This window comes from Chrysochloris asiatica, unplaced genomic scaffold (assembly GCF_000296735.1).
Source record: "Chrysochloris asiatica unplaced genomic scaffold, ChrAsi1.0 scaffold00133, whole genome shotgun sequence".
Taxonomy (NCBI): Eukaryota; Metazoa; Chordata; class Mammalia; order Afrosoricida; family Chrysochloridae; genus Chrysochloris; species Chrysochloris asiatica.
This window is the reverse complement of record NW_006408651.1, coordinates 6585936-6599696: the sequence shown is the minus strand read 5'-3', so window position 1 is coordinate 6599696 and position 13761 is coordinate 6585936. Positions and strand designations below refer to the sequence as shown.

At 34.3% G+C, this 13761-nt stretch overlaps 1 protein-coding gene across 3 annotated transcripts in view; it reads right to left on the bottom strand.

Annotated features, from left to right (window-relative positions):
* The window catches only part of MARK1 (MAP/microtubule affinity-regulating kinase 1), a 182486-nt gene that overhangs the window by 67144 nt on the left and 101581 nt on the right, over positions 1-13761 (bottom strand). For 2 of the 3 annotated variants that reach the window (XM_006869702.1, XM_006869703.1), the window contains exons 4-6: positions 10128-10176; positions 8956-9021; positions 4432-4502 (exon numbers count right to left, since the gene is read on the bottom strand). In XM_006869702.1, the coding sequence (XP_006869764.1) occupies positions 4432-4502; positions 8956-9021; positions 10128-10176 (186 nt within the window). The remainder of the gene's footprint in view (positions 1-4431; positions 4503-8955; positions 9022-10127; positions 10177-13761) is intronic. The other variant, XM_006869704.1, reaches the window with a different exon arrangement.

Here is a 13761-nt window from a genome sequence, read left to right as displayed (position 1 = left end):
GAGCCAAATAAGGACTGCAGAACCACAATGCTTTTAGTTGTGTGATCGTGAATGATTACCATCAACTTGAAGTGTTATTGTTGTTAAGTGTCGTCGAGTCAGTTCCAACACATAGGGTTTCTAAGGAATGACTGGTAAGCTTGAAATATGCCATTTTTTATAAACACATTATAATGTTTACTAGCCAAGATATACATAAATTTTTATGGCCATATTAATATATTTTATCGAACCAACAAAATAGGCTATAGCACCAACAATAAAACCAACAATATAGGCTTCAAAAGTTCATGGAAAATGAAATTAAAAGATAACAAAAATTTCCCACAAACCTTTTGACATCCCCTTGTATGTTTATGTTATGAAGGTAATTTTTGTATCAGGGGTGACAGAAATGTGCTGATATGATGTGAACTTTGACAAGTCACATGCCTGGAGTAACACAATGAAGGTATAATTGTTTGTTGTTGCTAAGTGCTGTCAAGTTGGTTCCAACTCATAGTGACCCTATACAGGGTTTCTGAAGAGCAGCTGGTGAGCTTGAACCACCAACCAACCCTGTGGTTCAAACCAAACTTGCAGTTCAGTGCATTAACCCACAGAGCCACACCAGGACTCCCCGAAGGTATATAAGGAACCATGATTTAGTTACCTAACATGACCAAGGGTCATACATTTCACATCATTGAAAGGTTCTCTGTGAAAGCAATTCTATATAGGCACTTTTGAAATCACAAATTTCCTGAGTCAATGCCTTAAGACTGGGAAGATAATTAAAGAGAACATTCTATAGGTGTGCATTCTCTTCGAACTCTGTTAACAATAAACAGTGGTGGTTTTATATTGCTCTATTTGCCAGTGTGTGACACTGTAGGATAAAGCACTGGACTGCAAGGTCAGAGGTTCCAACGCACCAGCTGCTCCTCGGATACTCTATACAAGGTTGCTATGAGTTGTAACCAACTCAGCCACACTTAGCAGCAGCAGTAACTTGCCTGCCTAATGTGGAGTACTGGTGTGCCAGTACTGTGGAGTGCCAACCACAGGTTCAGTCAAACCCACCAGTCACTCCTTGGAAATCCTATACAATGTTGTTATGAGTCAGAACTGACTTGACAACACTTAAATAACTTGCCAAGCAGTTTACAATTTTGTGCCATGCAAGAGAAGTTCTAGTACATTGTGCTTCTGATTAACTGCAAGAATTCCTGTCCACAAGCCCAAAGTTTACTCCATCATTCAGCTGTTCCCATCCCACAAATCTGTGCCTTCATAAATGACAAGTAGGAACATTATATGACTTCTGTTACTGAACTTGAAAAAGTGATTTTTAAGCAGTTCTATAGTGAATCGAAAACCACAAGATCAGTGTTTGCAGTGAAATGCAACTGTCGGTACTCGTTGGTAATTCCTTCAAAATCCTCATGTTGTAAATAGTAGTATTAATCCTGGAAGAATGAATAAATACTTGGATCATCTGGGAGGGCCTCAAATCATAAGTAATGTAGAGACCATGTATAATGGTCATACTGTCCTTGTGTCTATGGTATAACTAATAGTGGAGGTTAAGGAGTTACATAAATACATCCTTGATAATACAGTACAGTCTTTCACTCTTAAAACCAAAAATGATAATTTCATGAAGCACAGAATCAAAGTAAATACACATTTTAAATTTTAAATAGATTTTATCTAAATCCATAAAAGAACTGTTGTTGCTGTTTTGAAGTATCATTGAGTCAGTTCCAACTTACAGTGACCCTCTATACTGTTTCCTAGGAGGGGCTGGTGGAGTTGAACCACTGACCCTGTGGTTCAAACTGACCTTGTGGCCGAGTGTTTATTCTACAGCACCACACCAGGTCTCCAAAAAAAATTGCTGCTGTTGTTAAGTGCCATCAAGTTGGTTCTGACTCATAGCAACCCTGTCTAGGGTTTCTGAGGGGCAGCTGGTGAGTTTCAATTGCCAACCTTGTGATTTGCAGCCCAGTGATGATCCTACATTGCCACAGCAGAAATCCACAAAAAAGAATGTGGTGGTAGTGTACTGTGGAGTCGGTTCTGATTCACAGTCAATCCTGTATAGGGTTTCCAAAGCTATAAATCTTTACAGGAGCAAAGAGCCTCGTTTTTCTCCTGTGGAACAGCTGGTAGTTTTGAACTGCTGACCTTGAGGTTAGCAGCCCGATTCACATCCACTATGCTACCAGAGCTTCCCAAAAATAAATGTAAAAGCAACTATAACTTCTAGTTAGACAACTACAAAATAATATATTTATGTGTGCATATACCTTTTTTGAAATGTGAAGCAGTATCTGTTTTCTTGGTAATGCAATTAGATATTAAAAACATATACTATTTGCAATAAATGAATAATTATAAGGAAAATATAGCTCACTGCTTTATGTTAAATAGCAATCATTTGGCAATCAGCCTCTGTAACATAAGGAAAATGAAGCTAATTTCAAAATAATTCAGACATTTTGCAAACAGCAGCAACTTTAGTAATTATTCGGGTCTATACAGAATATCAACATCTCAACTGTTTACGTTACTTCCACCCACTAGCGAAGATGGCAAGCTCTTTAGAATAGCAGGGATTTGTAACTTCTCTAAGTCTGTAATGCCCAATACATTTTTCTATACATGTATATTTTCAACAAGTAAAACAGCTAACTAATAATAAAAAAGTAACAACAGTCTTTAAGACATATTGTCCCATAAGGAAAATACAGTATCAACTGGAATTTTCTTGCTGATCTGCTAGTGAAACTACTGTAAGTGATGATATTTAAAAAACAACAAAATATAAAGTGATGACTATCATGCTTTACTTAAAGGTGAGTCTAGGCCTCTATTTCAGGACAGGAAAGAATTTAAGTAAGAGTATTTAGCCAAACAGTTTTTCTCAGTGTTGCTTCTGATGATGTGCCAATTTTACTTTGAATGTGTCTATGCATTGACCCTTAATAAAAGGACTATGTATTTGGTAGATAGCATTTCCCAAACTATTTTCATAAAAATAATAATTCTATGAGATATTAATACAGATGTTAAAAACAAATTCACTCTGTCCGTGGTCAAATAATTTGGGAATGCATAACAAAAAAGGACTCCTGGTGTGGCGCTGTAAGATAAGCAATGAACTATTAACCAAAAGGTTCAAACCCATCAGCTGTTCCCTGGAAACCATATACAGGGTAACTATGAGTTGGAACTGACTGAACGGCACTTAACAATAACAGCAATATATATATAAAAAAAACCAACAACAAAAAACACGTTAACTAGGTTTTATTCACCTCTTTCCTTCAAAACAGCCCAGATTTTTTAAAATGTTAATATACATATAAATCTCTTAAAAAGTGAGCTTAGTACTTGGTATTTCTTAAACTTTTAAAATTACAATGCCCTTTAATTGTAGAGTAGTGTTCACACTCAGAGACAAGATACTGAGCTATTTTTAAATGAAAATTTTTTAATTCACTAAGGTAAAGTTTTGGATATAGTTAAACTTGCTGTTGAAATTCTAGTTCAGTAAAGTGTATAAACAATTTATAGAGCCCAGTCCCTGGAGAAGGAAATTATACTTGGTAAAATAGAGAGTCAGCAAAAAAAAGGAAGACCCCCGACAAAGAGATGGATTGACAAGGTGGTAGCACCAATAGACCTAAGTATAACAACCATTGTGAGGATGGAGTAGGACCAGGCAGTGTTTTGTTTTATTGTGCACAGGAACTGACTTGACGGCATCTAACAACAATTTGCTATTTTTATAGTGATGTTTTAAACCATTTTAATCACTCCACTCCTAAACATAAAAAATAAAATCCTAGATAAATTTAACTTACTTTTTCATATAACTTTTGTTAACAAGTCTTATTCAAGTGAAAGTGGAAATCTGAGTATCTTACCATATTCTTCTGCGATATGTACAAGGTTCCATGCCTACTTGGCTAAATAAAATTGACCATATTCTTTAAATCTACAAAAATATGAGTTCTAATATCAACACATCTTACAATTTTTAAAGGAAAATAATATAAACACCTCTTTGAATACTATACACATATGCTACACATATAAAGCTAAGCACATTTAATAAAAATTTTTGGATAAAACCTTCAAAGGATCAAGGATTTCTCTTCTATCTTAATCTAGTGTATATATCCACAATTCCCCAAAAGCTAGTGAGTCCCACCTGTAAAAGGCTAATTAAGACAATCTTAAAAATAACCATCTGCAACTATTTTAAATCTAAGGTAAGGAAGAACCGATTTATTTTTTCAGGAGCTTTCCATTCTTAAAAAGCTTAAGAAAGGATTTTTCTCTTCTTAAAATACCATATATTCTAAATTCAAGTTTGTGATACTGTCAACTGTTCATCAGTAAAAATAACATAAAAACAAAGTTGAAAACTACTTTCCATACCTGCCTAAATTTTGCACGGGCCTCTTTCTCTTTCATTCTTCCATGGGCAACTAAGTAATCAAATACTTCGCCTGAATCAGAAAGGTAAAGCAGGTGGTAAAATATACATAGATTTTCAATTTACAATATAAGCAATTTCAAGTGCTTGCCAGGTTTAAAAAAAAAAAAAAAAAAAAACTTTCGGCCCTCAATTTTATGCTAAATGTAGATAAATCATAAAATAATACATGAGTAGAAAAAAAGGGAAAAAATACTGAATTCAGTATCTGCAGCAGCTTATGTCTTAGCAAAACTCTTAAAAAATAATAAAAACATCACGAAGATAACTTGCCAACTGCTTTCAAGTGTTATGCAAAAATACAGTCAACTCTTTATTATCCACTCCAATAAAGGGAAGCTACTACACAGGCAATCAGAACTTCCATCTGACTTTGTATTTGGGGATCTACATTTCAAACAGAAAAATGAAGTCACATTATGTAGGGTTTCTCTTTTAAGTTCTACTATTCCATCTTCTTGGTCACATTTCATCTCATTATTTCCAGCCATATTGATTTCTTTCTCTTCTTTTCTATTAGGCTTATTCATACAAATTCTACACAGCTGAATCACTGTGTGTACCTCCTACTACCCCAAATGAACTGTAAACTACTCAACCACCATCGTGATATACGTACTTAATCGTACTCTCATTCCCATGACAGGACACAAAGTGGATAGACAATAAATATTTATTGAAACAATCTAAAAACAACTAGAAAATGTAGAAGTTTTCTATTGGCTCTATGACATGTTTTCTGCAAAAGCTTATAAGTTTATTTTGATTTTTTCATTTTCTTCTAGTCAATAAGAGTGAAACAACAAATTACACTTAGATACAAAATTGAAAGCAAAATATTTACTTGAGCGCAAGAGAGTTAAGAAATTTATGTCCTTGTAACTGTAGAATACATACTTACTAAATCATATATATATAGAATACATGATTATCAAAAACTCACAAAGTGGCTTACCAAGCACTTATAAAGCACAACAGAGTAGCTGAAAGCCTCAAAGTTTATACTCAGAACGATTTAGGTCTGAAACCTGGTTTAGTCACCAAAGCAGGTATTGGGTGACATTAGGAAAATTCTGTAACTTCATTAAGACCTAGTTTCTACCTTCTATCTCATTATGGCTGCTGTGAAGATTAAATGAAACAAGGCAAGTGCTAGCACAGTAACTGGCATATAGTAAACACTCAATAAATGATATGTTGTACCTATACAGATATATTACATATACATATATGCAATAGCAATCCTAGGATATAAATAAAACATTCAAAATCAAATATGTAATGGATGTTATGTCAAATGAAACTAATACATCTACAATGTTAGACAGTATGTGTTATCAAACATATTTAACTGATTAAATGGGATGATGAGAACAGAGAAATGAATGGATGCTCTAATTCACCTACCATAGTAGCTAATTACAGTTTACTTCTAGATATATGTGAGTTAGGGCTGGGAAACAACCAAGAGTTAAAAAATGTGGATCTACTCCTAAGTTTTGCCTGGAATACTCCAGATATTTAAATGATTCAGCCTTTCAATAAATTTAACTTATATTATGGGTTTATAATTTGCCTCCCCAACTAGAATGTAATCTTCTTGAGAGCAGGGGCACTGTCTTTGATCACCACTATATTCATAACACCCAGAATATTACCTGGTACACACTAAACACCAAATAAATATGTGCATGAACAAAGGAAGGGATAAATACATCATTCCAGAATAGCTCTGAAGCTACTTTTAACTGGGCTTCTTTGAACTAAAAGTGGTTCAAAGCCGAAAAGGAGTTCCCTGCTTTCTTACCTATGCGCTACACCGTGTGCCTCATTAGTGAACCAAAATCAATTGCTCTAATTCTGGCCAAATCAGATTCAATCTTAAAACACTGAGAAATTTCAGAGGAAAAATATGTTTTATTTTCCAGAGTCACCTTGCCTTTATTTATTTATTTTTCAGATTAAAAAGGCAAGAAAATGCTTCTACATTTATTGCCACTGAGCCTTGCTGGTTTTGTTACAGGATCACTGATTGGCAAGGCCCCAAAGCTCAACAAACTCTAACATCAGGAATCAGACTGAATGAGGGACCAGCTGGTTTGGGCTGAATCCAGTACCCGTCTCTCCACACTCCTATAGATTGCCCCTCCCAACTATGCTACTGAAGGAGAGCAGTAATAACCCCGTACTCTGTTTTATTCTAGCCATTGATCGCCTTCATTAGCACCAATAGAGAGTTGACTGTACTTACCATTAATAATAAAAAGAGCATACATATAAATATTAACACAGCCTTGCGGACCTTTGTAAAAACAAGAAAGTCCACGAATTAAGTGTCATGGAGTTGATTCTGACATACAGCAACAGTAAAGGACAGAGAGACTGCCCCATAGAAGTTTCTAAACTGTAATCTTTACTCAATCAGATTGCCAGGTCTTTTCTCCCATAGAGTGACTGGTGAGTACAAACCTCCAACCTCTGGGTTAGCAGTTGAGTGCTTAACTGTTGTACAACCAAGACTCCTTCCACAAATTCTAGCAGTCTATAATTTCTAGTATCAAAGCGTAACTAAATCCCTTTCCCTAAACTTTCAATCATGGGAAAAGCAAAAAAATCTAATAGAACTAAAAATAATAATAGTGTTTCCATGTTGCAGATTGTTGTAGAAATCTAATTAAAGGATAGGGTAAAAGAGAAATCATTCATTATGTGGTAATTATAAATTTATTAGTTTTATTATAGATCTAAATTTTGCGTAAATTTGCATGGCTGTATTAATATCACTGTTTAAGTCCTGTAATAGTAAACATTAATGACAGGTTGTCAGGTTAAGCAATGTCAAAAAGCCTACAATGAAATATTTTCAAAATATAACAGCTTAGCAAAAATACAAATCTACTAAAGCATCCAATCTGAAGACAACTAGAAAAGCAACTAAAATACAGTCACTATTTATAATAAAAAGTTTTAGACATCTGAGACCATATAAAAACTTATTGTTCAGATGCTTAGAGAATAAATAAATTCTCTTTATACTAGTTCATACAAAAATTAAATTACCATAAAAATCTACAAACTTTATTAGCTAAAAAGACTCAACACTCAGTTTTCCTATTGAAAAGCAAATCAGTGAATAATGAAGAGTCAGTCAGTCACAGGCCTTTAGATTATTTCAGCTACACCTCCTCTTTCTCAGTTGCTTAAATTTTCTGATCTCTTCATACTGTCCTATGTGTTCTTTTTACTAAGTAAATTATTCGACACCATAAATGTCAGACCAGCTTCTGAGACAGTTAAGCCCTGTGCCTATGAGACTAGCAGTGCTGAGCCCATTATCTCGTCTGACAGGAAGTCCAGGAGAGGACAGTGATTTGCCATTACATGCCAGTGTTTAAAAATCCTTCTATGGTAGCCAAATAAACATCATAGTCTATGACAAACGGCACTTGCTATCTCCCTTTCAACATAGTCTTCTACCTTATAAATTTACATAGATCAAAACTACCTAAATGGGAACATTTAACTGGCTATCACAAAAATGTATGCTTATTGAGAATCTGTCAAAAATGAATAACCAGTTAAATAAACATCTGACCAAGGACATGGTCTGACTATAAACTTTATTAACTATATTCTGTATTTGAGAGATTCCCTATTTATAGCCAAAAGTTTCTAACTGTAACATTGTAATATACAGGTTTCCCCCACTATCCTCCAGTAGAGCACTTCTATGAAACCTTTTGTAAGTGTAAAGTGAAAGGGCATAAAAAGGAGAGGTAATTACCACTAACTTAAATAGAAAAAGCTTTTGATTATTGCCAGACCCAAAATAGAACCTAATAATCATACCCAATAATACATAGAGCCTAAAATCACACTAACACATAGTGTTTGAGAAAGACAGATTCAAGCTCTGGCGGCTTGATGCTGAGAGGCTGAGTGTAGTTTCTGGGGAAGGAGCTTGGTTAGGCCATTACTGCTGCTCCAGGTGCTTGCTGCCTCTTAGCGGCGTACTGCGAAACAAACACTGAACAATAGTTTTGCTTTTTGCCTGTTTCATAAAAGTGAAAATCTTCAGATTTCTTTCACATAGCAAAAACAGATACTACTGTAGGTCTTTTATAAAAGTGGAATAAATTGAACTTTTAAAAAATGGAGAATACCTGTATTATTATAACGTAAAAATAATTAGTTAAGAGAACCAAAACGTTCATAGATAACAATGCAAATTTAGAAAATTGGAAGATACTTTTAAGTAATTTTAAATAAGTAAAAAATTCAGTAATTCCATGTAGGCTAAATAAGTCTTCAGAACAAACACTGAATTCTTCTTAAATTATACTTTAAAGGTATTTAATAAAACTATAGATTAACTAAGAAAAATGAAGATGTAAATGTTAACCTTTAGGTACTGATAATGTTATATGGCTCAGCAAAGGTAATGTTTCAGTCCCCCACATCCTTACCTCCACTGGCGTATTCCATGACTAAATAGAGGGTCTTCTCTGTTTCAATAACTTCAAATAATTTTACTGAAAAGAGAAATTAAGAGATGTGATTCTATAATTATTAGCACAGTGTGAATGTGCTTTTAAGAAAATTTGAAGTAACACTAAACAAAAGAAAAACTTCAGAGAATTAAAAAAAAACTACTTTATAATAATTTTCTATTTAAAAAATTCCCCAAGAGTTTTATTCCTATGGAAGAAAAACAAACAAACAAAAATCAACTACTTATCACTATATAATTTGGAACCTACAGTGCTTGAAAAGAGAGTTACATTTCTGGGATGGAAAAATAACCCATTGCTTTGTCCTAATGAAAGTAAAAGTAATGAAAAGGAGACTTTGAAAATTAGAATAATAAAATAAAAACTAACACAGCTTAAAAGAGACGAAGTAACAATGTTAAATAGTCTTTGGTACTAGGAAGAAACTAAAAGATGTTTACATTTATATGATTTAACAAAAGTATATGGTTAAAAAAACTTAAATTATCAGAATTATGTAGTTGCCATTATTCCTAGCAAGTACTTACATTAATACCTTTGATAAAGACAGATTTTAAAATTGCTAAAAACAAGTGTTCAAAGATAAACAGATTAAAATAACTGTTTTTCACTTATTATAATCAAATGATTTCATATAATATATACCTGATCAATAAATTATTTGTAAAGATCAGAAATAATTCAGAACTTAAAGAATAAATTTACTAATATTGAAAAAGCTTTACAAAATTTAAAAAATGCACATTAGTCTTTTGCCTATATACTATGATCAAACCCAAGTGTCCATTATCAAACTGTATGAAATTCATTTTCTATAAATAAATACCCAAGTGGCACAAACTTCCTATAGGGAGACTTAATAAGGAGCTAAAAAACGAAACAGAAAAAACAGATTTTTAGTCATATGCACACGTTTAATGGAGAACAGAAGACAGCAAAATAGAAAATGACAAATTACAGCCTTCAGTTAGCTTTTTTATAACTTTATTTTTACCCAAAGCAGCACTTTTTCATTCAAATTATCACCTTTCTTTTGTTTATTATATAAAATATCCTTAAAGTTGTCATTTTTCAAATGTTCTTAAAAGAATGAAAATATGTATCAATTGTACATATAAATCGCATACCTATATTAGGATGATTCAGTATCTTCATTATTCGTACTTCTCGAAACAACTGTTAAAGAAAACAGGTAGACATAGTTCTGTTTTTAAAAAACCCCACTAGAGTAGCAAGTCAATCATAACATCCATTTGAAGAAATTCATCTGCTTAAAAGACACTACCGGATCCTTGCAATGAACTAAAAAACCAGAGAATTATTTCTGTTTCTTGGTTCCAAATCAACACAGGCAATGTAACCTAGCCTGAAAAGCTGATTCTACTGAGACTTGGTTTTCAAGAGAATTTTAAATATCATGAATTCAAATTCTCCTAAAAGTTTTAGAGTCCTGTGGTTCTGTCTATACATGGACTGACTATGATATACACAATTAAGCTTATTCTTCATTTCCAGGAATAAAAGAAAAATAATATGGAAACAAAACGGAATGGTCTTTATCACATGCTCTTTATCTGTCCAAAGGCAACCTTTCTTGGGTGGCCAACTCTCTGTCATCTCTACTGGTTGAGCAGACATTTCTTGAGGGATTTAAAGACATGAACCTATATTTAAGTAAACATCAAAAAAGAATGCAAGCTATTTTCAGTAGCATTTTTAGGGAGACTTACAGAACAATATTAAAGAATAAAAAAATTATTTACCACTTCATATAAAACCAATACCAAATGACAAGGAGTTACTGGAAACACGAATGTTAGTACTGCCCCTCCCTCTTATTTTACATTTTGAACAATATCAGGTTAATTTTTCAAAAGTATGATTTGACATTTTATTTTTCTCTCTGTTTTCTCTGAATATGTTAGATTGAAAAACCAAGGAACTTATTCAAGAACACAGAAGAAACAAGAACTGGTAGTACTAGTTAAGATCTGTTTTAATATCTGGGTGGTTTAATCAGAATAAAATCTAATGTTAGTGTTTCTAGAAGTGAGCAATTCCTTTTCATCTGAATTATTTTTAATCCTAAAATAAATTATAAATAAAGTATAAGGAATTCATAAATCACACTGACAGGGATATCTAGTCTACAGCAGTCATTTATTTTAGTCTGCTTATAGTTTTCTCTACGTTTACAAATGCTATAGTAGTATGAAACAATCTGCTTTCTTTAAACAAACATTAAATTTAAACAAGAAAGACAATCACTTTTATAAATGTACTAAATACTGAGGAGGGAAAATCACTACACATAAGAACTACCATTTTTACAATAAATAATATAAAGTTTTAATATAAAACTTTATATTAAAATGCACAGCAATGTACTAAAAACCCAAACAAACTAACAATATCAAATATTGCAAGGATGTGGACCAACAGGAAGTCTCATTCATTGTTGGTTGGCATGCAAAATGATGCGACGACTTTGGAAGACAGATCGGCAGATAGTTTTATCCACAAGATGTAGTAATCAACATTATATTACTTTATAGATGTTTTGTGCATAACTGTTACTTACATTAGAAGATGCTACCCTCTACTATGATTATGAATTATCAAGGGTATAAGAGCTAATGATGAATGAGATATCATCATGTTTCATAGTTTGGGGTTGCTACCTATTACTATGTGAAACCAATCAAAAATCAACTAACTTCAATGGCAAAAGAATATACATTGTTCAACAAAATCTGCACCACTATAGATTGGTAGTCATGCTTAAATATAAATAATGTGTCAACATGTATCAAGAAAATTGTATACAGATGGAAAAACCTGAATAAGACTTGCCAATTACAGAAAAGCTTTTCCTAATTACCCTCCATCATTCTCATACCAACTCCAGAGAGTATGTAAGTGTATGTGTATTGTTGTGTGTATGTACATTTATGTATATAAAATAAACATTTATGAAGTCCATGGATATTTGTAACTTTAGTAATTAAAATTATACAACAATAAACAGAGCATCAAAGTTCATTCACATTTAAGGCAGCTACTTGTAAAGTGCATTCTTATTTCAAATTAGAGGCAAACAGCACACAGCTTCATTTCTGTGTTCTTCAATTATATTTGACAGCCCTTGACTCTAGACAGCACATCCTTCTGACTTTTCTACTGCCTCATTGCCTACTCAGTCTTTCCCTAGGCCATCTGCCATCTGTTGTTGTTGTTAAGTGCTGGAGTCGGGCTGCCAACCTCAAGGTTGGCAGTTCAAAACTACCAGCAGTTCCGTGGGAGAAAGATGAGGCATTCTGCTCCCATAAAGATTTACAGCCTTGGAAACACTATGCAGGGTCACTATGAGTCGGAACCAACTCCACAGTACTTAACAACAACAACAAGTCAGTTCCGACTCATAGAGACCCTGTATAGGGTTTCCAAGGAGCAGCTTCTGAGTTTGAATCACTGACCTCGTGGTCAAGTGCTTATCCTACGGCACCACACCAAGAATCCATCTGCCCTCTGTTGTTTTTGTTAAGTGCCTTTGAGTCTGTTTTGACTCAAAGCAACTCAGCAACTGTGTATAGGGTTTCCAAGGAGCAGCTGGTAAGCTTCAACTGCTGACCCTGAGGTTCAAACTGACCTTGAAGTTCAGTACACTAACCCACAGCGTCACATCAGCACTCAAAATAAGTGAGATATGTACAAATGAGAGGGGGCTTCAAAAAGTCTGTGGCAAAATGGAATAAGAAAATAATGAATTTTTATAAGCCCCCTTGTACATAAATACAAATAAATTTACTATAAGGAAATGGCTCACACAACTGTGGAGGTTGGCACATCCTAAATCTGTAGGTCAGGAAGCACATTGGAGACCTCTGCTAAAATCTAAAATCTGCAGGTTAGGTAGCAGGTTAGAAAGTTCTGCAAACTTATGTCCCATGATCTGGAGGCCAGGTGCTGAGAAGAGTGGAGGGCTGAGAGCATGTGAGCTCTGCCAGAATATCCATTTATATTCAGGAGGCAGGCAACACCCAAGACAACCACGGATGGTGATTATACTGCGTTATGTTGTTGGTGGTGTTAAGTACTACTGAGTTGGTTCTGACCCATAGCAAACCTGTATAGGGTTTCCGAGGAACAGATAGTGGGTTTGAACCTCCGACCTTGCAGTTCAAACTGACCTCACAGTCCAGTGCATTATCCTGTAGAGCCACATTACCTTATATTAACTTAGTGAACAGTAACCTTCCAGTATAAGGTCAAATTAAAGAAAATCACAGCCTAGGCAAGTTGGCACAAAATTAACCATTACACTCTTATCAGACTCATCACCAAGATCTGTTGACTCTACCTCAAAAGTATATCTCAAACCCATGAACTTCCATCCATTCAGAGAGTTATCATTATTTTTAGTGGCCACCACTCGTCCGTCAGTTTATTGTACTATGTATGGTGGCTTGTGAGTTGCTGTGATTCTGAAAGCTATGCCACCGGTATTTCAAATACCAGAAGGGTCACGAATGGTGGAGAGGTTTCAGATGAGCTTCCAGACAAAGACAGACTAGGAAGAAAGACTGACAAACTACCTCCGAATATTTAGTCACTGAAAACCTTATGAATAGCGGAGAAACACTGTCAGATATAGTGCCGGAAAATGAGCCCCTCAGGTTGGAAGGCACTCAAAATGTGACTGGGGAAGAGCAGCCTCCTCAAAGTAGAGTTGGCCTTGATGACGCAAAAGGAGTAAAGCCC